Genomic DNA, 26,994 nt, shown 5'->3' on the forward strand with positions numbered 1-26,994 from the left:
AAAAAAATGTAAGAAGTAAGCTCAAATAATTATTATTGAGTTTAAGTTATTTAAAATAGAAATATACCTTGCGAGCTGCATCCGAATCATCAGAATATCCCATATCGCGGCCTTGCGCAGATGCAAGGCGGTTGCCTTGAACAAGGTTGCCAACAATGACGGATGCGGGACCGACATCTACAAAATGAATACGTTTTAAATACATCACATTTATCCAAGAGCAAAATAGAAAGAAACCATTTATTTCAACACACAACAATAAAATAATAACAAAGACATAAATAACGAGTTAGTAGATTAATGGCATACCCGAGTGTATTTCCCTTGGTTTTGGAAGATTAGTGACGCACGTGTGTGGACACATCAACACATTGGCTGGGTGTAGAGTGCCCTCAAGGAATCTTCGCTTGCACTCGCTCAGATGTATACCACCGAGAGGTGTTTTGGGCAGATAGTTGGGCTGAACCAACGCCAGGCAATATATCCCCACTTGGTGAATCGAGTCCACCGCTTGCAAGACGCGTGACATCCATTGGAATGACTGCAAATTATAGGACAAGCTAATGAATAATGGAATCCGTATGAAATTAATCTTATTAAGGGAACTTCTGCTAATTTATACTATTACTTATAGGCAAATTTATTTAAAGTAGGTACATAAAGTGAATAAACTAACAAGACAACTAACACAAGAATTCTAGATATTATAAGCGATTTTCTGTAATATTAACAATCCTCCTCTACAAATGCGAGATAAGGGGGTAAATCTCGAACAATTACAAAAAAAGTTCGGTTATAAATATAAATAAATATTAAATATTTTCAGGACAATTTTCACACACGGCACAATCTGATCCCATACTAAGCTTTCGCTTGTGTTATGGAAACCAGATGGCTGTCAAACATACATATATAATTTTTAAATAAATACAAGCATATATAGATAATTAACACCCAGAAACAGAGCAAACGTCTATGTTCATCACACAAATATTTGGCCCGGCGGGGAATCGAACCCACGACCTCTGGCTTGGAAGGCAGGGCCACTACCAACCAAGCCAACCGGTCAGTCGGTTATCAAACAAAACATCGAAGAAATACATCACAATGCTCCATCTCACCTCCTCCTCCCCACAGTCCGGGCGCTGTTCGGCCACTATACAGATCCTTTCATCCCGCAGCACCCGCACAGAGAACACCGCTATACGCCCCCGGTATATGAACTTCATCGGCTCCACGGCCAGCACGGTCGCTATGATGTCGTCCATGTTGTGCTTGCGGCCAGTTACCGTCATCAGTCCGTCGCGGGAACCGCATACGAACACGAGACCTGGGGAAATTGGTTTTTTGTGGGATTTATTTTTAAATATGATAAAAATATTGAATTTGGCTATCTCTATAAATATTCAACTATTAGTTAAATGAGTATATCTATATCTTAATATGTATATATAAATCTCGTGTCACAATGTTTGTCCTCAATGGACTCCTAAACCACTTAACCGATTATAATAAAATTCGCACACCATGTGTAGTTCGATCCAACTTGAGAGATAGGATAGTTTAAACATGTAGGTACCACAGGCGAAGCCGGGGCGGACCGCTAGTATCTCTCTAAGATAATCAAGTAATGTATATGAGTATATTTTCTGATAAAATTTCTATAAACTATGCTGCTATATTTCTATAAACAATATGTCTTGTTTGCCTATGAAGACTCTGAATCAATAAAATTATTTGTCGTTCCAAACACTATATCAATACGTACACAAAAAATTATCCAAGTAATTAAAAAATATATATGAATAGAACATCTATTATTATTTTAAATTTAAACTATGTAAAACGCAAAATATATTACAGTCTTAACGTCGGACATAATGTGTATTGCCTTTATAGGGTTATGGGTTATCGCTGTATTAACCTATTGATTGACTTCTTAGGCAAAGCTTTCACTCCATGAGAAATTTATTGTATGGCACAATGGGCGTTTATAATAATTGATTCTTAGAATTAGAATAGGCATAAGGGAAACTCTCCTATTTGTTAGAACATTGCAAATCTTTGTATCAGATCGGTTTGATAAATAATACGTATTATTAGAAAGAAGAGAGAAAGTTAATTAAATAATATATTAAGGCCTTAAGCATCAATATTACAAAGGTTATCAATATTCATAAGGATTATGTTACGCATAAGTGACGGAATAAGCATCAAAATGTATACAGGTAATTAAAAATGGTGTCTGTCTCAGGCGGGAACGTCAATGACCTGTAATAGTGTGTCAAGTGTAAAAGTACGATTTATTTAGCACATATTTTTTGGCATATAAATTATTTTAGTTTGTCTGCCATTCTTTGTGTGTCCGGACTCGGTTGCCTCTCACAACATGCAAATCTCGCCCTCTTCATTCATTCTGTAAAGGTAGAATATTTTATACATATTTTATATCTCACCTCCGGGTCCCAAGAATCCCAGCAGGCCGCTCCTCACATAGTGCTCCTCACCGATCGCTTCACCATCTGCATCCAGGGGTCGAACCCGGAACACCGTATTGGTGAGCCCGGGCAGCCCCCAGTACCCGGATCCGGTTGCCCCGGACAACACGCAGATCTCGCCCACTTCGTCCGTCTTGCAGAGGTACGCTGGACCCTCCATTTTTACCACCACGATTACGCCTGTTGAAGTTAACTCGAGTATATTTTTTGGAAATTTACTGTTTTATTTTTAAAACGTGACATTAAATTGCTTTTTCTTTTATAAATTTAGTACTATGTAAAGTATGTTTCAATATCATAATGTGTTTAAATTAAGTGAAATAAATTCAATCTCCTGAAGGCATTGTTATCTGCATGAAAAAACCGTATTCCTATTTTAAGATTTCAATACACCCTAGTATCACTCGCACGAGCGTAATCACAAAACCTCTCGAGCTTAAATCCATTAAGCCATTTAGTCGATAGAGCGTGCTATTAAGTGACTCGAAGCTCTACAGCTTAAACGTCTAAACCTACGTAATACATAATACACATACACATTATAGCAATGATATACACATTTAAACAAAGATTGTATAAAAAGTATGTATTATATGATTATGCAGTATGTAGTATACCAGCATATGATTTTTCACATATTGTATGAAAAATCATATGCTGGTAACCAATATTCCAATCAGCTATAAATTAATCTATCAATTTAAAATCATTATGGGCCTCACAATGGGCAGCTTTGGGCGAGTAGAGGCTAAATGTCTATGATCGACCGTCATTGTAGATTTATAATCATAAAATCGCCGTAATGTCGGCAAACGTCAATATTCATTTGTTGGGCCTACGCTGCCCATTGTAAATCGAGCCTACACAAAACAATTAATTCAAAAAAGGAACACAATTTAGACCACTACAATTATTCAATCATACTCACACGACGGCATCACCTGGCCGCAGTCCTGCAGCGTGAGCGACGTGAGCGAGTTCTCCGCGTCGACCCGCACGACGCCGTACGACAGGCCCGACATGGACAGCACGCCGCGGCCCGCCGACGAGCCGCCGCGGCCCGCGCGCCGCACACACACCGACATCGACTCGCTGCTGCACGCGCACGGGCAGATCGCGTCGCCGCGGACACCTGATTTGTAAAACGTGGCAATAAAAAAAAATGTATGCGTGTACTAGAGTACACACGTAAGAAGGGAAACTTCTTTATGACCTTAAAAATGTCACGAGTATGGCGTAACGCAAAAATGTCACGCGTACGGCGTAAAGCAAAAATGTCACGCGTACGGCGTAACGCAAAAATGTTACACTAAAATTTTTGTCCAACCCCGATAAAGAAGTTTCACTTCAAAAGAGCTTGTCAAACTCTAACATTTATTTATTCAATTAGACTTCTTCTAGAAGCACTTTTGAAACGTCATTACATATTTTTAACATTTACCACCGTCAATTTATATTTTTTGGTTTTATGGCATTCAAATGCTTTATAAATATAAATTTATAAAGAATAATCGAATTTATTCTATTCTTTCAGTTTTATGTGTCTTAAGGGACACACCGCGCGCCATCTATTGAGATGATTTAACAACCATCTCAACCAATATGTTGCACTTTTCAGTGAATACAATATTGTAACGATGGAACACGACCTTTTTTGTTGAATTTATATTTTTTGTGTACTTGTGTACGTGTACTTTTGTGTACGTGTACTTTTGTGTACGTGTATTTTTTTGTACAAAAAATATAAATTCAACAAAAAAGGTCGTGTTCCATCGTTACAATATTGTATTCACTGAAAAGTGCAACATATTGGTTGAGATGGTTGTTAAATCATCTCAATAGATGGCGCGCGGTGTGTCCCTTAAGACACATAAAACTGAAAGAATAGAATAAATTCGATTGCTCAGGCGGGTCACGAGTGGCTGAGTTGGTTAGGCATCCGCCCCGGAATGGCGCGAAGGATGCGGGTTCGAGTCCCGCCTCGTGATCGAATTTTTTCTATTCTTTATAAATTTATATTTACCACCGTCAGTTTAGTTACCTGTCAGAAGTGAAACTTCTTTGACAAGATTAAAATATACGAAAATCGTCGCCTTACTCCAATACTCCACGACGTGACGGTATTGCCACGCGGTCTTGAAATTTTACTCTCAACGCGCCTAAAGAAGTTTCACTTCAATAGAACTTTGCTTTTTGCTCGTTTCATCATCATCATCAACCCATATATTATGTTCTCACTGCTGGGACATGAGCCCATAAGGGTTCAGGCCACAATCCACCACGCTGGCCAAGTGCTGGTTGGCGGATGTCACATGTCTTCAAACACGTGAACGCTTGGATCGATTTCGATAATTCTTATTTTGATATGTTAGTTATTTTGAGGAGAAGTAAAATTAAAGAAATGGCTATTTAAACGAGTTTGAACAACACAACAGAGGACGACATTGGTTGAGTCAGCTAGTTTATCATGGATGTATGAAAATGAATAAAATGTCCACTGGTTAAAACATTGGACATATAACTGAGAATATTGCAACGGAGGAAATTTCAAAAATATTTGGTTCCAAGAACGTTGTCTACATGTCATACGGACATGACAATCCCAATGCGCATTTGAATGTACCTTGTTATATTGCATTCAGCATAAAATGTTTGAGTTTGCATTTGAGAACATTGCACCTATGAATTTTTAAAAACGCTCGGTGCTAAGAGACATACATATAGCAGCTGCAAAAAATGGAAATATTTTATTTCTATGATCTGGCGATATATCAAATAAACTGCAACAATCTTTGTTTCAGAGTGAAATCAAATATTTTTCAAAGTATTTTATAAAAAATAGTTGATCAAATAACTCAAAGTCAAAATAACTTGTTGTGGAAGATAAACTAAAAAAGAAACTTTTCAGTTTTATATTCTATGTACATATATTATATGCTACATTTTTATAAATTTTTTCTCGAAACCTTATAATATAAAAATACATACGGGGTAAAATGTTATCTGTTTCTATTTCAGTAACAAAAATAGAATGTGTAACTCATCTTATTCCTAAAAGAATTCATATATTTGTATACTTAACTACCCGGCGTTGCTTTTTCGTTCCTGAATAATAAATAAGCAGTGATAAATTTCCTACTAAATATACATTAACCTTCATAGTAAGTATTCCAGAATTGAAATGTAATCTTACATTACAGCTACAACACTTTACGAAAGAATGAGTATGTAAAAAAAGCTTATAAGAATATAATATTTGATGAGATCATAATAAAGGAGTAAAACTAATTTTCTTCATAAGGGAACATTTTTAATTTCCATAAGAAGCGGACTGAAAATTCAATTTCACATATTATCGTCGTTTATTTTTTATATTTAATAAAAAAATAAGAATCTCGACGCTCCTTCGCTAAGTATTCGCGTCTCACTAGCTGAGCGCTTCTCTGAGAATTTATTGGAAATTTAATCTCTAACATGCTGCATATTGAAGAAATCGCTGATATGGCTAGATTAAAAGGGGTTTTAGTTTATTTTTAGTATTTAGATTGCTTTTCAGAATATGTTCGATTTTAAACTCGATAAAGTACGATTAATAAACAGTTTTATGAAATTTTTGTGGTTGTTAAATGCAATAAAAGATAACGTTAAAAAATTAGCCTTCATTCTGTTGAAAGTAAAAAGTCGTATCGAGAAACTAAATCGCAATTGAAAATTCACAAGTAGGTACCTAACCCTAAGACCTAACCTTGCTATATATTTAGGCAAAAAAACTTAATATTTCCTAACGGTGTCTTACAAATAAACGTTATTTAAAAGTAGATAGTATATTGTAGTTACCTACATGTTTATTCATGAAGTTGATAGCAACGACGATCATCACAATTAACGCCATGAACAAGCAATGAATAGATAATGACATCATTACATGCAAATTATTTTTTCGCTTCAAGTCTTCTATTCCGTTGTTAAGCGTTTACTATTAAAACTTTAAGAAAATTTTACGAACAACGTAATAAGTAAGAAGAACAAAAAATATATAAAACTTATTCTAATTGTTCGAAAATGTTTGTTGAGTATTTAGTAATTCCATCCGATCTCGTTATTATAAATCTAGTTTTGATTTTACTTATTCCACATTTTTTACTTAGATTTGCAAGACGGAGAACCTAAATAAGAATATTAAGATTTCACTTAAATGCTTGTAGGTTTCTAATTTAAGTCCAAAGATATTTTAAAACCATTTAGAAAATTCTTTCACAAATTGAAAGGTACATTATTCGCCTGACTTTTTCGTGTTCAAATGATAAGTTTGTAACAAGTACCCAAATCTATTCAAATCTTAAAAGTTAAAATACTGTGTTTCGGAAAACAAGGTACTTATATAATTATTATTATAACTGTATACAGGGTGTTACGGATTTTGTACGGATGTACAGATTAGTGTATTGATCTTAGGATTAAGTTTCATTACATAGCATTGAAATTGTCTGTAATCCCGGAGAGGTATATGCCGATTGCGCGAATCTATTAAAAGAAAAAGAGCGTGTGTGCCTAGCACACGTGTCAGAAGTGAAATTTCTTTGGCAAGATTCAAGATACCAAAATCGTCCTTAGTCCATGACGTGACGGTATTGCCATGACGCGACCTTAATTTACTGTCGACGCGCCTAAATAAGTTTCACTTCTAATTTACAATCATACACGACGACGCGGTGGGCGCAGTGGTAAAGTAACTGCCTACTGAGCCGACGGTCCCGGGTTCGATCCCCGGTCAGGGCAAATATTTGTGTGATGAACTCAATTATTTGTTCTTGGGTCTGGGTGTTATCTATATATGTATTTATTAAATATTATATTTATCGTCGCCTAGTACCCACAACACAAGCCTTAATTGAGCTTACTGTGGGACTAGGTCGATTTGTGTAATAATGTCCTATAATATTTATTTATTTATTTATATATTTATTTATACACCAACCTTTGCTCTGGAACACGGACAGGAACTGGTCGCACGAGGACAGCGACCACGGGTTGGCGCCGTCCGCCACGAGCAGCAAGCGCAGCGAGTTGAGCGATATCTCCTTGTGGTCGCGCGTCGCTAGCAGGCCCCAGTGCAGATCGCGCGACTTCACTATCGCCACCGATGCCCTAACAACCATCGTGAAACAATTACGTAATAATAATAATAATAACGTAATGCTTTTACTCCACCCTGTATGTAATGGGCCCTCCACACAATCAATGAGCAGCGTTGGGCAAGCATATTCAATCACGATAGTGTCTATAGATGATTGAATAAATTTTAATGATGCCGTCATTTTAGATGTTTATTCATAATCGCAGTATTGGTGGCAAACACCGACTATCATTTGTTAGGCCAACGCTGCCCATTGTGTGGAGGGCCCATAACGTACGGTGCGTAAATAGTCCGTTCGAAGAAAAATTTCGCTTTTCTTTTGAGAAAATATGTCTTGTTAAGAGATTTTATTTTGCAATATTTGTGTAGAACAGTGTTGAACCGAGATCTTCAAGTTTCACAGATCACTGCATATTAGCCTAGTTCTGTATTTGTAACTTATATGGAAAATTAAATGGGAAATTCTATACAACATTTAACCACTATCGAGACTAAATATTATAAAGTGTGATTAATTACAATTTGAAATGCTTTGTATACATTTCAAAGCCACTAAATGTGGTTTGTCAATTGTCGGGCTTCGTATGAAACATTCTACAAATTTAAGCACTTCATACACTATCAAGTGCTTCCCGCAACATCCATTTATGTGAATTTCATTGGAATACATTCAATGGGTTGAAATTTTAACCAAATCAATCATAGCGGCAACATTTCCGCGTGAAAATGTATCATCAATATTTGGTAAAATAATTAGCAGTAATAATAGACATTTCAGATTTTGCCGCAACTGTCGTTTGTATTTTATGTATAATAAATGAATTGCAATATTGACACATCATGTAATTATTCGTTGATGGGAGCTCAACCATCAAATGTTCATAAAATTATTTGGAAAGTTAAATTGTTGAGAACATAAAAATGTTCCTATTAAATAACCAATTTCTATAATTAATTATATTTTTCAATATGACTTCATCACCACGTGACCTCGCGTGACGTCATCAAAATAGACTGCACTTTAACTTTTATTAACTACGCTTAATAATTGTTGTATAAAACATATTGCATGCAACCTTCGCAAAATATTTCCCGTAAAAACTTTTCATTAGTGTGCTTTCCAGTTAATAACATAACAACATTCAATTAACACTTCGATTGTGTTTCAGCGGAAAAATACAAAACATTTTATCATTTTCTCTGTACTTTCAATTACGAATATTAATTGTGCATGTAAAATGTTCGTTATATTTAATTTTAATTATGCCATGATTGCACAATTTCCAACAATTATCTTCATACAATTTGAAAATAATTTATAACACGTTAAAGGACGTTTCGGGTTCCCGATACTTGTTTACAAAATTGTACGATAAACATCTGAATTTGTTTAATGTTAAGCATTTTCAACAATAAATGTTCAAATATTTGTAACAGTTTGCCTCCTCCATTGCACCTCACCCCACACATTTCACAAGCTTAGTAGCATGTGAATACTGAAATTCATACGTGGTAAATACCTTCCTCGGCGCCTGAAGCATGTTCCACGCCTCCGCACAAATCTATCTATACAAGTATTTTTGGTTCGATTTATTCGTCTCCGCATATTACTTATAAAAGCTCTAAATTACTTCAGAAAAAAAATTGGTTGTCTGTAAAGTCGGTTTGACGATAGTTGAACGTGACAACGTCCGTTTGTGCTTCTTTGTCGTTCGTTCCGCGCTCTCGCTCGCACTTCAAGCCTTACATGGAACGCCTCAGAGCGAGGTAACGCCGCATGAGTTATGTTTTTTCGTGCGTGCAGGCGGCTCTATCGAAGTATAAGACGTTGTCACGTCAAAAAGAAGTCAGTCTATACAACGTACCTGTACTTGGTGATCATGTGCATCCAGGACGCGGGGCTGACCTTCATGAGCGCGTACGGTATGAATATCACGTGCATGCCGTTGAGCACGCTCGCCAGCACGGCGTGCCACAGCCCCGTCTCGCGCTTGAAGTCGAGCACGCACACCATGTGCTCGCCCTCCGTGTAGTTGCACGCCACGGACAGCATCCGACAGTGGGCCAGCATTGACGCCCTAAAGGGGGTACGTTCATGTACACTATTTTATTGTAAAGCCAAGGATACAAGATTAAGATTTAAGAAGAAGACTAAGAGTAAGCGCGCACGAGCAACTTTGTCTCCGCAACTATTTTGTCTCTCCCATCAATTGTATGGGGAGTTGCGTCGCTACGTACGCGCACTTTCATACTAGCCCATGGGTAGAGAGACACAAAATAGTTGCGGAGACAAAGTTGCTCGTGCGCGCTAGCACTAAAAATATAAACAAACTAATGGGCCCTCTTCACAAAGGACAGTGTTGGGCGATTAGAGACAATCATGATAGTGAGGAGGGCCTTAATATCTATGATCGGCCTTAATTGTAAGTGTTTATTCCTAATCGCCGTAATGGCAGCAAACATCGGCGATATTAATATAAGAGGGCCAATAAGAATGTAAACTAATATCAATACGAAATGTCCCTAACTTATTTACCTGTACCACGCAACGACAGGTGTAAGCTAGGCAGGGGCGACTTTGACTGGAATATTGAATACCAAAGAAGCAGTCAGAATAATCAGGCACTATAGCAGTGTTACTTGGTAATGAACAGACATTTTTTATCTCGTCTCGTTGGGCTCACGATAGATGAAATAAAAATGTCTGATTATTGCCAAGTCTGACGTATAACTTCTGAATAGTCACTTTTGACGAGTACATGTAGGTTACCATGTACATGAATGTAAAAGTTTTATGTTTCATTCCCAAATGATCTTTCATATGACTTACAATATGATCTTTCAAATTACATGATTAGAAATACTTCTGATGAATTCATGGATTTAATAAAATTATAACGTGAATTACAAATTAATTACAAATTAAAAATAATCACAAATGGTTTTACGTTGATTAACTAATGACTGCAATTATAATTGTCTAATAACTTGGATTGCATAGCCTTCCGACATTTGATATCATATTATGCGTTAAATTCGCAATAATTAATCTTAGGTATCTTATATCTGGGAAGTGAATATACTCTATTAAATATTAATGTAATACACTATAATACATTATCAAATGTATTTACATTACAATTAAGAAATAATAAATGTTGAAATGTAATTAAAATTATTACAACTAACTATTTTAATTACACAATAGTTGAAAAATAATCACAATAAAATAACAAAATAAAAATATTCTTTGAGTTATGCCTCTGGTCGTTAATTAACGAAGCTAACGCTTTAAATCTTTATTGTAATAAAAATATCGTTGAAGATTTAAGAATAAAAAAAAATATTAAATTCTTGTTGCCATAACCGGGTTAATTATACCCAAACATTTACACTACAATTTTATAAATAGAGTAACCTCGGGAGTTGATTGAAAGTAATAAAAATTTTAACGTTCTAAAGTCAATTGCAATGTTATATTCATTTGAATGGATATTTGCGATCAGTGCGAATCTATTAGTATAAAGTACAGCAGCATCGATTGCAAGTAATAGTCTTTTTAATGTCCAAACGACCCGGACAGTCCGCAATCTCCTATATCCGACAATAAATTGCATGTTAATTTTTCACCCCCGTGACTGTACTCACATTTCCAATTAAAATGCAATTATGAAACGTCCCTATTTTTCCAACGTTTGTTGTTGAAGCGAAACGGTTAAACTTCAAACATCTAGCAAGATTAAAATAGCAGCATAAAAAAATGTTATAAAAAGTTAAATTGAAAGTTTAAGTTGTCGCCATCGCAACGCTACCGCTTTATTAATTTACGACTTTCATAAAGGGTTCTAGATGCACTCGAAACGTTTTATTTTTTAGCATTTCGTCTAATGAGTTATATCCTAACTCTTTTTTTAGAACTGTATTTCTGTAATGAAACTCCCTGCTATAGCTTCGGTAACAACAAAACGCTTACAATGCTCGTATTTGAGTTAAGTCTGCGACAATTGTACAACCGACTCCGGTATTATTAATCACAGGGCACAGACTCATTAACTGTTTAGAGCAATAATTACACCGAACGAGAAAGTATTTAAGACAATGTTTTCCTCTTAGAGTAAACGAATTAAAAGAAGTGTATAGGGTAAAAAGTGTTTAGTTCTCTGCTCTGGTTCACTTTGGGACTACCTATTTTTTTGAGTTCGGTTAAGCGAATAAGCACGTCACACATGGTAGTAAATTATAATTTAATTAGTGATACATTGATGTATTTCTTAAAGCTTACTCTTGCTTTCAATAACAACAAAATTGATAGAAATTTTTAATACAGTAAATTTTGGTATACAGATGAGGTCTAATTTTTAGCTAGATCACCGTGTGCTGCTCAGACTATTCTATTTCTTGAATTCGTTTGCATAAAGCCTGTGCTTGTGTGCCCAACGCCACAAATTATTTGCGTAGCAATAACTAAAGTAGTTCAGTAAATTATTTTCGTCTCCATTTGTTTTATTTAAAGACATCAGTCTCATTTTATTGAAGCAACGTGACTTTACAGCGAGTTGGCTTCGTAATAAATGTTCAGGTCGGTTTCAGAATTTTACAATTGCATAGTTAACGACGAGTCAAACTTCATTAAATCAGCTTTAGCGCTTATTGTCCACTGCCAACATGTTGTTGCAACACTTCATGTTATTGTTGGATGAATGCATAATTTAATAACGGAATATTATTTATATACCACAATAAGTTGTTGACGCCACACTTCTATTTTCATTTATGATTGATAAATCATAAATGAAAAAAGTAGAAGTGTGGCGTTGGACATTTTGTGAAACTTCCAAATATGCTTTTTGTCTGAATACTACATTTGATGCGCTCGAAAAAGATTTGCCATTATGAAATCCATTTCCAGTTTATACATTTTAAATAATATGGAAATTGGAATGTGGTTAGAAAAGGTAAAAAAACTAATATAGAACTTTAATTTAGCTCGGGCGACGAATTTTATTCAATATTCTCTGGCATCAAATATTATTTTGAACCCACGTAACACAATCTACTTCCATTTTAAAACCATGCAGATTTTTTAGAATTCACTAACGTGAGTCTATAAATATCAAGTTCCATTTATATTCCAAATTCAAAGATCTCCAATGTATTTACGAAATTCCATTTACTTTAAAATAGCACTCGTTAAAAAGGAAAACTTGATTATGGCTAGACTAAAAACTCTAAAATATTTCATCCATGATACAAGAGGATGTATTCCAAACAGTTATCCAATGAAGAACTCCAATAAAAACGCTTCAGAAAACAATGTTGCAAACAGTTTATGAATCGGCTTAATGAGCAATTGTTCCCTCAACTTTGGCAAAATAGTCTGCATCGGTCAAAAAGAGATCAAATGTGGAGTTCACATCTATCGGTTTTGCTATTACATTTTGCTAGACGATTTGAAATGCAAATACGATTTGCTCCTTGCTGCAAAAATTGTTTGTTAACATTGAATAATCGAACGATAAATCCGACTGCACCTCGGACGTAAATGTGTGAATAGGATATAAGAATCGGGCTTCATTGTATCGATATAGAATTGAAATGCAGATTTTTGAGAATCCCACGCTTTATTGGTATAAAGACATTACATATATAGAATTATGGCATCTCTCAAGTCTCACGGTATGGTCGTAACTTAGAAAATTTATAGGTCCATCTACTTTATGAAACCAGGGTATTGACTTTTTTAAGCAAAATTAAATAGAAATATTTCACAGTTCAATTTTCAATCAATAGAAACGTAACATATTGTGTTGTTTATTATTTTATTCTAATTTTTGCAAAAATATGAACAAAACTTGACACGGGCATAATCTGTCCTCCGTTTGATTTGCGACCTGCCTTTCGTACTTTCTATTCAAAAAGATCACTTTTCATTTAAAACACAGACAATCATGGAAATAGATACATTTTTTTCAATTTTCTCTCCAAGTATCAAGATTACTTTTACAAAATTCACCTTTTTTGTCTTTTTTTCAAGATTTTTTTCTCGTACGTCACTCACCTCGTAACAATAACGCCCATGGCCGATCCGTCCGCGGCGGACGTGTGCTCAATGTGCGCCGGCGTGTCCTCCGCGGGGCGCGGCGGCGGGATCCAGTCGCGCGGCGGCCGCGGCAGCTTCTCGGTCGACACCCAGTGGAGGGACGGCCAGCCACGGAACGAGACCACGTCACCGGACGATGTTTTTGGCAGCCCTGTGCGGGGAGCGACGAGTTACACAGAAGAAATAAAAGGATGGTTAACGCTATCGTGTCCCGTTCGGGGCTTTTCAAGGCGAACCTCAATCATTGGTACAGCCTGTAAATCGCTCAACCAGCGCTGTTTTTTTTTGCAGCATTTTGCTGAGGCTTAGTCTATTTGCCTCATTAAATTTTGTATATAGTGTTTTTTTGGCAAAAAAAAAAATATTTTCTTTCTTTTTGTGTTGTCTCTCGATGTTCGCCAGAAGGGCTAATACATCTCAACGCGGACGTGTAGGTGAACGGAAGGTTCGCGATGGTAGCGACATGCGCAAGGGCGTCCCCATGAAGGGGATCACGACCTCGGCTTGAGCTGTCGCTTTCCGTCCGGGACGCGATCAAACATTATAATATACTTTTTGTATGATGTAATTCATACCAGTCCCGGCACGGTGTAGCGTGAATCATGCTAAAATAAGTTAGAAAGGAAATAGTTCCATATTTGTATAAGAACGTTCGCCTTCCTTCTCAACATTTAATTCCACAAGAAACAAGAGACCCAATGCGTATGCGCATCACCTATAATGTTAGCTCTTATTATTATCATGCTAAAGCAAACGCTGTGCTGAAGGGCACTCACTCAAAAGCAATTTATTTTCAAATATGTACACGCCTACCCCTGCAGTTACCTAACCGCTTTTATCTGTTCTGTAAAACTGGTCCGATAAAACTAGATAATTTGTAAATACCTTAACATAAACATGTTTTATTATCTCATATAATATATACGTATATATCTTTTATAAAAATATTATGATGTTAGATAGTTTCAGTAATAAAGCTCATACAAGTTTATTTCATTTTTACCAACCCTACTCAATAGGTGAGAATTTTTTACGTTTTTTTTTTTAAACTTTGGTAGTATTCTAACTTATTGATATTGAACTAATATAAAAGTACCGATGTGAATCAATCAGTAAATAATTATCTTTAACGAGATCTCAGTCCTCTGCCCAGTAGACGACAGGATGTATACGAAAAAACATCCGTTTCTATAAAGCATCATTAAAATTATTTGTTTTCTTAATAATTATTTATTATTTACTAATTAATTATTGTTTATTTAGGTCATGTAGTGGGTGGTGAGTTCCAATATCCTGCCACCCCCGACCGACTCCAGGAATTGACTTATTGTATTTCTTATTAATGTAGGACTGATTGTCACAGCGTGGAGCTAGTTATTTCTCTACAAGACACTTGTGATAAACAAGAATCTTTATTGATTCTAACTACTGGAATTCTCTCCTGTAATATTTTTATTTCTAAAGATACGATACATACATAAAAAAGATATGTATGCGTGTACTAGAGTACACACGTAAGAAGTGAAACTTCTTTATGACCTTAAAAATGTCACGAGTATGGCGTAACGCAAAAATGTCACGCGTACGGCGTAACGCAAAAATGTTACACTAAATTTTTGTCCAACCCCGATAAAGAAGTTTCACTTCAAAAAATTGTACGTTACTAATATAAAATTAGCTTCTCATGAGTGCATATTATGATACCTAGTCGTAACGTACATGATATAACAAAACAATATTTAACAAGATTTATGTACCTACTCTTCGTTGGGTTCAATCTTCAACAGGAACGGCACAATTTCGTTAGTACCATAGACAAATATGTAATAGCAAATTAAATTTTTGAAAAATATGGCGTCTGTAACGAGATTGTGAACAAGACATATTACAGTACACTAGTACATGTGCAAATACAAGTGTACTCCCTATTCAATCAATCTGATAGACGAACATGATTTAATACTGCTATTTTATTTCCTTCGTCCAATCATTCAATTGGAAAATATATATTCATTTCATCGTTTGGGGAAACATAATCTTTTTCATAGGGCTTCCAGAACTAATTTCAATTTACCGCTATCAATGAAGCAATTAATTAAGATTCATTGGAAAACCAATCTGTGGAATACATAAAATCAAATATTAATATTCGACTCAATAAATATGAAAATGTTATCAATAATAACGTAAATAAAAATTTGGTTCGCAACAGATACAAGTTTCAAACCGAATTATTAACACGCAAATTGAGTAAACCATTTCAATTTCAGCACGATTGGTTTAGGTGAACGGTGAAAATGTTACCTGACGCATATTGAAAACGCAATCCAATAACGACAAACGACTGGTTTCAGTATCAACACGGTTTTACGTGAATTTCGCGGAATATGGCTAAAGCTTAAATGAAAATTCTGACAACATTTCACAGCAAAGACTGATTGCATTCACAAGAAATCCAGTTTCACAAACGATACTTCGGAGCTTCAAAACTTATTAAATTTATTTCACTTCAATACGCAGCCGACATCCGCTTAGTTAGTGTAGATGAAAGAATTTTTTTATTTCTGCAATAAGATCAAATGAAAACTTTATTGCATCGCTCTTTCAGTTGTTCCAATAAAAACAATTATGAAAATGTTTACAGTTGTTAGGACGAGTTTATAGCTATTTGTTTATACCGAAGTATGTTCATTTAATAAATTAGTTACACCTTCATTTACACAATTGATACAAGTTGAGAAAAATTATGAAATCCAAACTCTTTACCGATCACACACACAAACTGATTAAATTTATATGTAAAAAACTAAGAAACAAAAATCAAAACAATTTTTTACATTTTTTTTATCCAATTTTTTATTTTTTCTCGCTCTGATGAAATTCTTAATAACGAAATATCTGCAATACGCTAAAAAGCTAAGCACCAACTATCTTCAATGTAAGAACTCACCTTTCAAACACGCATCCGAAGTCAACGCGTACTGGATCCCACAGGATCCGAGCAGGAATCCCACTTGCTGGAGCCCCGCATCCCGCCTGGTCAACGGCACCTCTATGGGCACCGGCACCACCCCTGCTTGAAGGCACCCATAGAACGCGCACATGAAGTTTATCGGGTCATTATTAGGGTACACTAGCGCCACTCTGTCCCCTGGCTTCAGGGTACTGTCCCCTGTTATGGGTCCACCGCTGCTGGACTTCGATGTAAAAGCTTTGTTGAGCAACGCGTACGCGATCTTCAGTGAGCGGCTGAGGAGCTTTCCTGTTGGACGATATTATATTGTACGTCAAGACTGTTTATAAATGACTGCCCTGTTATAAGCCAAGAGAAGTTCCTGTCAAAACTTTAGAACTACTAGTTTTGAGAAACGTAAAGTTCGACTAATTAAGAAACTTATTAGCAAACAGTTTTCCTCTTTCAAATAATTATGTGTACTTAACAAATGTAAACAATGTAATACGAAACAAGAATTACTCACTGAATTAAAAATAAGCGAAAACGTCTTAGAGCCCGCGCACGAGCAACTTTGTCTCCGCAACTATTTTGTCTCTCCCATCAATTTGTATGGGGAGTTGCGTCGCTACGTGCGCGCACTTTCATACTAGCCCATAGGTGGGAGAGACAAAATAGTTGCGAAGACAAAATAGTTGCGGAGACAAAGTTGCTCGTGCGCGCACCCTCTTACACGGTAAATAAGATCAAAAAACACAATCAAATTTTAATTGTAGAAATAAGAACATTTTAAGTCAGCTCACCATACGTCAAAGAATTGCTGAGTTTCCCATTCGGATCGAGTACGGTGGCGACATTCGCTTTAAATGAAGCCGTTCCGTATCTTTGTAGTGCTGCTTCTAAATTCCTCGGCAACCCAGCCGGTACCACCAGCTGTTCACCGACTGCTGGAGTCATTGTACCACCCTCTGGTTTAGGGGCGTTAGGATCTTTTGGATTTGCCGCGATTTCTAATTCAATATCGTCATCTTCATAAAATTCCGGCAACGGCCTTCTCTTTGGCCGTTTGAGCGTGTTTAGAAGTTGTTGTATCTTGGCTGACACCTTTTAAAAAAGTGATGAATTTATTTAGTGTCGCTAATGATTGCACATTAGAATAGAAACACTAAAAAGCAATGATAAATACTGAAAACTTTTATACGCTATACTCGATATTAATTAAATTTTCAAAAGTCGTGTTCTGTGAAACGTTGTTTACTTCGTAACTGTTCTACGTTGCATCGATTTTAACATGCTTCGTGTAAATAAAACTTTAATTTCCCATGCTGCGTACAACACGATATACTTTGTGCAGACACGAGGGATACGTATAGGAAAATTTTAAACCGATGCAGAGTCTTATGATATCCAGAAAAGGAAATTTATGTGAAATATGTTATTAGGTCCCCGAAGGCTTAAGTCATTTTGTAACCGTTTTGATTTCCCAGAGGTGAGCACACACTCATGATTATGCCAACGTCTACAGCTCGCCTCGAGGTATGATTGCCAGCAACAGTCATAAATCGAATTTATACTTGAGTATAGCTCGTCCCGTCGTATTGAAAAATCTGCAGCTGTTAAAGTGACCACAGAGTACGAAACAATACCAGACGAAAATATGTGGTTGCCATTGCACCAAATATCGTCCGAACATTTAAGCCCAAATAGCAAATTATACAAGAATAAAATAATTAATTATAGACAAAAGTGATACTTAATTTTCTATTGAGGTTAAACTTTTTTCATCCCTTAAAAACGTTCTAAAATTTATATTTGTAATTAAAACCATTTACTATACAAGTATCCTCAAAGCTTTGTAAAAAAATCCATCAATCCTCCTCCAAACGAAAACTTCCTACCTTCCCCCAGTGCCCCACAATTAACAAATCAAACACGTATTACCTTCCACCGGCCGGTGCCAGTGCCGGTGTCCTCCGGCTGCGAGTAGCACTGCACCCGGTCAGCGACGAGCGCTCCCCCGCGACGGGCTCCCGCGGACGTGTGCGTCACGTCAGGTTGGATATCTAACAAATATTACCACTTTTACTGTAACATGTTTTTAACCTCCTGACACAAGCATTTTATTTGCTTACTAGGAGTGTTCCAAACACAATTTAGTTTAAATAAATAAATAAAATTCAGGCCACATAGCCTATATAGTATTAGTAAAATCTTATCCTAGTGTTAGTTTAATATCTAATTTAAATGAAATAAATAAAAACATGTTTTTACAGAGACAACACGCCGAATGCCAATACGAAAATCAGCTAATTGCCCGACTCATACAGGCTAATGAGCCAGATGTATTTTGTTTTAAATATTTGTTTTTAATACACACTATTAGCTTTTGATACGTCATTGCGAGAGATTAAGGATATTGATTCGGTTGATTGATTCATTTCGATCACGTTTAAACTATGTATTTTTAATCGTCGATCCCAAATGACTTCCGTTTCAGGGACGTTAGGTCAAAAATAAAAATAAAATTACTGTTCAATATAAAACACCGTGTCATCAAAACGTATTATTTTATACTTTAAAGTGACAGGAAAGGAGTTTCGATCACGACATTCCTTTAAAAGCTTCTTCTAAATCTATTCAATCCCCCGATTACATAGGATCTTAGTATTACAACTACTGTTTCACACCCAACAATTTTCAGTTAGAAGCACTTTGTTGAATCAACCTTTACATCACGTCCAGGCGAAGCTGCAATATATTATCGTGTATAAACAGCTCATGCAGAGAGATTAAGTTTTGAGAAATGGGTGTTAGCGTCAATCTAAAGTTCTCCGTTCAGCAAAGTTGGCCGTGCGGTCGACGAGCAGTTTTTCCATCGTTATCTGATTCAAACTTTCCCTGTACATTCGTTAAATGCGTGAAACCAGCGAGACCATTTTTATCGCTACCCTTTCATGTTTCTTTGTCGCTTTCCACTATTTTGTTGAAAATTCAATTTACAACTTTCCAGGTATCGGCGATTCATTTATCAACTTGCTGTTTGTCCTCTCTGTTTGCACGTGACGTTTGGCACGTTCATTATTGCTTCAACCGCGTAGGCGGACTATTTAATTTGCAAGGACGGGAAGAGGAAATAATCGTTGCTAAATGAATATTTGATCTGTAAAACATTAAATTGCGAAGTTCACTGGAGGAGAGTATATCACACACAGGTCGTAGTTCAAGAGTTTCAGGATTCAATCAACAACTACTAGGAATATCGAAACTTTTTGAGTGTAGTCTGGAGACTGATATTGACATCTACAAGTGGATCATGGGACCACTGCAATGTGAACCACATTCGATTATGCAAATCGTAGTTTTAGTAAGAAAAACATTGAAAATAAGACAATATATGCTGAAAATAATGCAATTATAGTAACTGAATGGTCTAACAAGTGTACGCTGAAAAAGCACCAACAATCACGACTCACAAGTGGGCAGGTGCGTGATGTCCGACAGGTCTATGTCCGTCTTCTCCCTGGGCGCGTGCTTCTTGTCGCGCGGGTGGTGAGCCTGCGGCAGCGGGTGCGGGTGCGCCCGGGGGTGCGGTGCGGCCGGCCGGCGGGAGGGGGGCGAGCCCAGCTCCGGCGGCGGGGGCAGCTCCGAGTCACCCGCGCACGAGTCTTCGTCCGAGCTTGATGCTGGACAATTTTATAGCGCATCATGAAGATGTCAAGGAAATGTCCACTTTAATCGAGTTTAAGATACGTATTTTTAACGTCCCACGTAATTAATAGGTTCGTTGTCGGCATGCAAGATTTAAATAAAAGCGCGAATTTATTAATTAAGGGCCTATAGAAGCTTAAAATACTTACCGTTTGTTCAAAATACAAAAATACCTGCTTAAAATAAAGTTTCAATCTTGCAGTTCTATATAAAATTCTCAGATTGAAAAGTCTGCACTTTACAAGTAAAAAAAAAAGTCTTCCATATAACCGCAATAGTAAAAATAAATTTAAACTCACAGAGATCGTGTCTTTCCCTATCAGGGCTCTTCGCCATCATGGAGGTGCGTTTGGATGGCATAGGCAGCGAGGGCTTCGGCCTGTTCTGCATCTCCGCGAGCGCCTGCTGCACCGCCTCCTGTCTTACCTCTGTAAAACCAATCTCAATTGAAACATCTTTCACACAAAGCAACTCAAAACGCATGCAACTCACACAAAACCATATTATACCAAAAATAACACTGCAATAGGCATGCGTATATATACCGTTAAACAACTTTTAAACATAATATTATAAACATGCGCATAAAACTGGTAAGTTGATAAATAATTTAATTATGAGCAGTATTTATTATATGATAATTGGTTTAAAAAGCTTATTGAATATGTGGATAGTTACAAACACCTACGGCATGATATGAGATGGAATTAACATAATGAATTTAAGTGTACTTAATAGAACGTATTGTTATCCGACAATTCATGAATATTGAATAGTTATGGTAGGGTCAACCGGGGCAAATGCAACTATGGGGCTATGGCAACTAGTTATCATAACTAATTTATTAGAGTTGTTGTAATAAATCGCCACCTATGATTCAATAACTCAACGACTAATAAATCTTACAAGTAATAGATGGTGCCCCTACGATGAAAACTATTTGATTGATAGGCCATTGTGTCAAACCGCTATTTTGAAGTTGGTGTGCGTAAAAACAGGTGTCGAGTTTTGCAGACAAAAAAATTGTTTAGGAGTGATTTTTTGCAGGTGTTTTTGATTGGACACGATTATCACAAGCCGTTAAGCATATTTCATTTATATTTTTAGTGCGTTAGTTGACTCTATTTTGTGTTATTGATGCAGTTACAATTGCCTCATGAAAATTTCACTGTGGGGTTATTGCAACTGTGAGGTTAGTTAAAATAGCCCCTTATATTTTTGTATGAAACTAAAAACACTAGTGATGTGACAGTGTCGATATTTTTATTATGTATCCTTCTTGGTAGTCAAAATATATTTTCTTTATGATTAATTAAAGAAGAACCATCGATTATTTCTTCGATATTATACCCAGAGACGGGTTCATAAGTAAAATTCAAATTAGATAAAGCGTGGTTAAAGAATATAAGTAACTAAAAACGATAGGTAGGATAGTTCTGTGATTGTTCAAGTAATTTTTAGTAAACGGTTGATTAACTAATAAACGTATTTTGTTTGGTTTACGTTTTTAACAATATTTAACACAAAGAATATTATTTGTTCTGACCAAAAACTAAAATTGACTTAGTAGGTAGTACACTGTTATTTTTTTTTTGTTGCGATTTAAAGTGGTAAATCAAAGTAGGTACATGAGTTTTTCCTCTAAATAATGCGGCGCCATCTACGATCGCGACGTTATTGTATAGATAACGTTATTGTATATATATATAGAATAATAAAAATATATCGATGAATAAGTTTTTTGCATTCCCCACACTAATTCTCTAACAAATAGTTGCATTTGCCCCACAATCAGAAAAATAAGATTTTTCCTGAAAACTCGTTCTTGCTACACGGTAATCCAGTTCAAAATCCTATGAATAACATGAAATCTCATAAATATATTCTATATTCGTTGTTTTATATGAAATAGAAGAAGAGCTATGGCAGTTAGTTGCATTTACCCCCGACTAGGGGTTAATGTAACTTTTTCTACCAATTTTAGGAAATATTCTCACTACCAGTTATTTATAAGACTACTGTATTGCTTGATTGGTTGAAAATAATCTTGAATAAATGCAAAAATCACTAAATGGGTCAAATAAATGACCAAATATAAAAGGAGATAACTGCAACCGATCAAACTTGAAACTTGTTATTTTTTAGTTGCATTTGCCCCGGTTGACCCTATATGAAATTGCGTATGTGTAACGCGAAGGAAACTTCTGGAACATATTATGCAAATAAAGCGAGTGTAAGTTTGAAGTTCATATAACATTTGTAGGCAACAATTTCCATTTACAACAGGTGTTTACTTGTTCAGTTCTTTGCGGTTGACGAGCATCTTGCGGTCTACAGGATTACATATCGTGATAGTACAGAATATAATACTCAACGTATATTAATTATTATTAAGTATTCATAAGTTTAACTTGTTTGCTGTTTGCATGAAATATAAAGCTTCCAGTCGCAATAAAGTTATAAAGACAACAGCAACAATATCTATACTTCATATTTATATAATGATTTATCTACATATAAAATATTACGTCAGTATACAAATTTCAAAGGTTACATTAATTAATTATTAACAGTTTGTTTATTATTTCAAGCAGAAATTTCACGAACCACAAATACCGCACTATCAAAGCGAATACAGGTTCGCAAACAATTCAAAATAAATATCCTGTGTATTGGTTATTTACTAAAAGGTCTGTTAATGCTACAATATTGATCACTAATGACTATCCAGCTATACTGCTGTTGTTTGTTGAATACCAAATGGCCGCCCAATATTGTCGCGTAAAGTGCTCTATGTTAATTAAGCACTAGCATCAATTAACCATTCGCTTTTAACTAAAAATGCTACCAATAATGTAGTTAGTGCCCACCTTTGACGTCAAAAGCGACAATATTGAAAGCACAAAAGATAAAATACACCCATAGTCCATCGTTTAACGTTTTATTACCTATTATAGACTCAATTTGAAATATCCCTTTTTGAATGTTTTGAAATTAAATTAAAATATGTTTCATACATGTAACGTTATATCAGTGAGCCAAAAACACCCAAATAGGGTCCTAATGTCATATTATGTATTAGCTTAAATCAACAGAAAGCCCAATAGGACATCAACAGGTAATTACACAAAAGCTTGTTAAGAAGATATCATGTTAAATGTGTAACGTCCCCTCAAATATTTAAACAGTTAAACACCCTATCAAATCTAAGAACCGGTTTGGAAACACCGCAGTAGATTCCCATCTGTTGTCACATTTCAATTTGAACAGCAAGAAATTTCATCAGTGGATTACTACATACGTGTGTTCCTGCGAATCGGAATACGTTGTTAAAGTTACACTGATAGTTCGATATGAAACGAGTACTAAAGCACTATACGGTGCCTGTTAAATCATGGCATTCCATATCCAGTGTAATTAAAATAGCTGTGCTAGAAATCTCCCACAGAGATCGAGGTTAAGCGCTAAATCCATGCAATATCAGCAATCAAAGCATTCACAAATTTACTTTCGATAATAGTCCACATGGAGCTTACAAATTCACACTCATAAACAGATATGATGTATTTATAAACAATGTTCAGTAAAATTTTATACGCGAATTGCCGCCCTTTTGAGTAATCAACTGCTTCATGCATCAAATGCTTCATGCATTCATATGGAAGCTGCGAATATTTTATTATTATAGTGATCACGAAAATGCCTTAATCATAGTTTATTGGCCTATTATGCACAACCTAAAATTTTGGCCTCGTTAAGAAATTATGCAATGTTCAAACAAGTCAATAAATCTAATTTACTGTTTAAATTAACATTCCCTTTCAATGCACAACGAAATGCATAGCTAAACTTCGAAAGTTGCCTTGGCTCGCCATAGTGTATGAACAATTTAATATTTATTATTACCTACAACTAAATAATTATGTACTAAATATTTAATTACTCATAGAATATCTGTAATCATAGTCATTAGTGGTTCGTTAACCAAAAATGACAACGTTGTTGAAGTGGACAATAATGAACGGGGTAAAACAGTTTTTGGCAAAACCGCTGCATGTTCAGGTGAGAGATTTAGGCCGGGACTCCACCAAAGCAGAGATGTGTGCGGTGTGCTGTGTGCTGTGCGAGAAGAGATGTTTTTCAGCTCGCGGGACTCCACCAAAGCGGAGATGTGTGCGGTGTGCTGTGTGCTGTGCGAGAAGAGATGTTTCGGGGTTCGCGCGGGGTTCTGCGGGTTGCTAGCGGGCGAGAGGGGGGAGGGTGACATCGCTCACTGCACGCCGCTCACATCTCTCGTCTCCACTGCGCGTCGTCCGCGCACAGCTCACATCTCCGCTTCCATCGCGACATACAAATATTACACATCTCCGCACAGCGATCTCCACTGAAGCTGAGCGGAGAGGAGACGTGTCAATAACTCAATTCTATTGGTTGTTTAAAAAACATCTCCTCTCCGCTCGTCTCGTCTCCGCTTTGGTGGAGTCCCGGCCTAAACGTCATAGTCAGGGCGGATAATAAATGGACTATTAACATTGTCGGAAGTGAAGGCGCCAATTTCGAACAGTTCCTATTGGAAACGTTTCACAAAATGTTCAAAGCTATTTCGTCCTGTGGTTGACGCGTCGATACCACGATAGATTAAAGCACTATGCTGATTACTGTTTTGCTTTGTTCGGGATTATATTGGGTTTATAATTACTGAATTATGATGTTAAGAATTCTACAACTCATTGTTATTTTATTTTTATAATATGGACTTTATATAATGTAACGGGAAAGTTTTAAAAAGCTATATAAATAAATGATTTCAACAAGGCAATCCTTTTCTCCTGTCTATTAAATTGTTTACTTATTCAGGTTAGCTATACGTACAGGTCCTGTTGCGACCGCATTACTTATGGACATTACTAGGGTATTTACTTAGATAATGAACTTATCGCCTAAACCAGAATCGTATAGTTATTTCTAAATATAAAAATTTCAATTATAGGACTATCATTTATTTATATACATAAATAAACCTATTAGGCGATTATAATAACGGATAAAAGATGTTTTGACAAAAAATACATTATTAGGTAATATAATAATGTTTGTTATACTTAAGGATAAAAAGTCAACAATAGTCTATTGTCATACCGGTATATAATATATATTATTATTATAGCTATAAAACTATATTCATTGTTAGCCTTTGTGAGTTAACAATAAGTATTAAAATTCATTTATACGTAGGTAGCCATTAGGACTATCGCTACAATATCTAATACTTAATATTAGATTATTGTAAACGTTTACCAACGTTTACTAAAACACAGGAAGGCCTAGTGTTAAAATTACACTAGGCCTTCCTGAATCATACAGAATCCGCCGAGAATATTTAATACGTTCTGTTTTTATTTGAGGTCTTTTGATATTCGTTTTGTATTTACTTTTTATCAATTAAGTATGGATAATTTATATTATCCTTACTTAATAGGACTATACATAATACATATATACATAATTAACAAAGAACTGAACTTCAAATTGCAATGAAGGTGAACTAAAATTTCATAAGCGTGATATGAACCAGAACCGATGACAAAAAACTGTGTTGCAGATAAAAAGAAACGCAAAACTATGAAACGCGATGCGAATATGTGATTCCTGGAAGTTGATATAACGGATAATCCTGTGCTCGAAGCGACTTATTGTCTGCTTTTCGTCGTATTGGCATAAAGGACGAATGCTGCGGGTTGCTCAATAGAAAACCTGAGCCCGTCACCTACACGATTCACCGACGAGAAAATGTATTTTCGTAAATGGTAAATAACGACAGATTCTTTCAGATCTCATTGGGTTTTATTAGAAAATTTTCAACTGAATTGCACGAATGTTCTCATGTTGTATTTTTATTAAACCGAAGACTTATAGGCCATACTCACATTGCAAAGCTTTTTTACTTATATAGGCTACATTTTAATACCGGTATGCTTTTACACGATATGATAACTAAAGTTGGTTAAAGGACCAACATTTATCAGCACAAAACAATTCAACTTAAAAAAAATTAAATCTCAATTTCTTCACAGGATAATTATCTTTAAAATTAAGCATCTTATCTTCTATATGTATATCTGTTCCGGGAAATCGCAACACCTACATTATTTTGACACAAATTAATTGTCGGTATAAATTTGGGATTGAGGTCGCCCCGATACAACTTGCAGAAAACAGGCTTTGCAATTCTACTGTCACGATATCCAATAGCATAGCACCATAATACAAACATCACATAACTTTTTTTTATTCTGACCGCTTTCTTAAGTTTGTTGAACTGACTTATTGAAAATTTCAACAAGTCATCTTTTATACTAAGTAATAGCTATGATTATAATTTTTTGATTTATTGAGTATATTATATACAATGTATTTAATAAATCTGCACTATGGATAAGAAACATAGCAGAGCATAAGTTTATACAATAAATAATAACAATGTGGCATTCCGGCCAGTAATGGTTCTTGTACCCGCCTCAGTGTTTCGATAGCGAAATATTAACACGCACAAATTTATTCTAAATTAATTCCGCTCGTACTTCGTTCTGTAACGATA

The 26,994-nt window shown here is 35.8% G+C and overlaps 1 protein-coding gene across 4 annotated transcripts in view; it reads right to left on the reverse strand.

Annotated features, from left to right (window-relative positions):
• Positions 1-26,994, reverse strand: part of DIP2 (disco-interacting protein 2) — a 304,666-nt gene that overhangs the window by 245,994 nt on the left and 31,678 nt on the right. For 3 of the 4 annotated variants that reach the window (XR_016456787.1, XM_090102498.1, XM_090102490.1), the window contains 13 exons: positions 20,696-20,824; positions 20,162-20,371; positions 18,630-18,751; positions 17,492-17,792; positions 16,686-16,997; positions 13,694-13,886; positions 9,501-9,713; positions 7,477-7,646; positions 3,427-3,630; positions 2,457-2,678; positions 1,122-1,330; positions 310-541; positions 68-177 (listed from right to left, as the gene is read on the reverse strand). Coding sequence is in view for 3 of the 4 variants with exons in the window: in XM_090102498.1 (XP_089958624.1) it covers positions 68-177; positions 310-541; positions 1,122-1,330; positions 2,457-2,678; positions 3,427-3,630; positions 7,477-7,646; positions 9,501-9,713; positions 13,694-13,886; positions 16,686-16,997; positions 17,492-17,792; positions 18,630-18,751; positions 20,162-20,371; positions 20,696-20,824 (2,627 nt within the window). In the remaining variant the exon portion in view is untranslated. The remainder of the gene's footprint in view (positions 1-67; positions 178-309; positions 542-1,121; positions 1,331-2,456; positions 2,679-3,426; positions 3,631-7,476; positions 7,647-9,500; positions 9,714-13,693; positions 13,887-16,685; positions 16,998-17,491; positions 17,793-18,629; positions 18,752-20,161; positions 20,372-20,695; positions 20,825-26,994) is intronic. The other variant, XM_090102503.1, reaches the window with a different exon arrangement.

The sequence above is a fragment of the Colias eurytheme genome, chromosome 1 (assembly GCF_061535395.1).
Source record: "Colias eurytheme isolate Ceu_HAF_F1 chromosome 1, ilColEury1 Martin Lab GWU primary, whole genome shotgun sequence".
NCBI classification, from domain to species: Eukaryota; Metazoa; Arthropoda; class Insecta; order Lepidoptera; family Pieridae; genus Colias; species Colias eurytheme.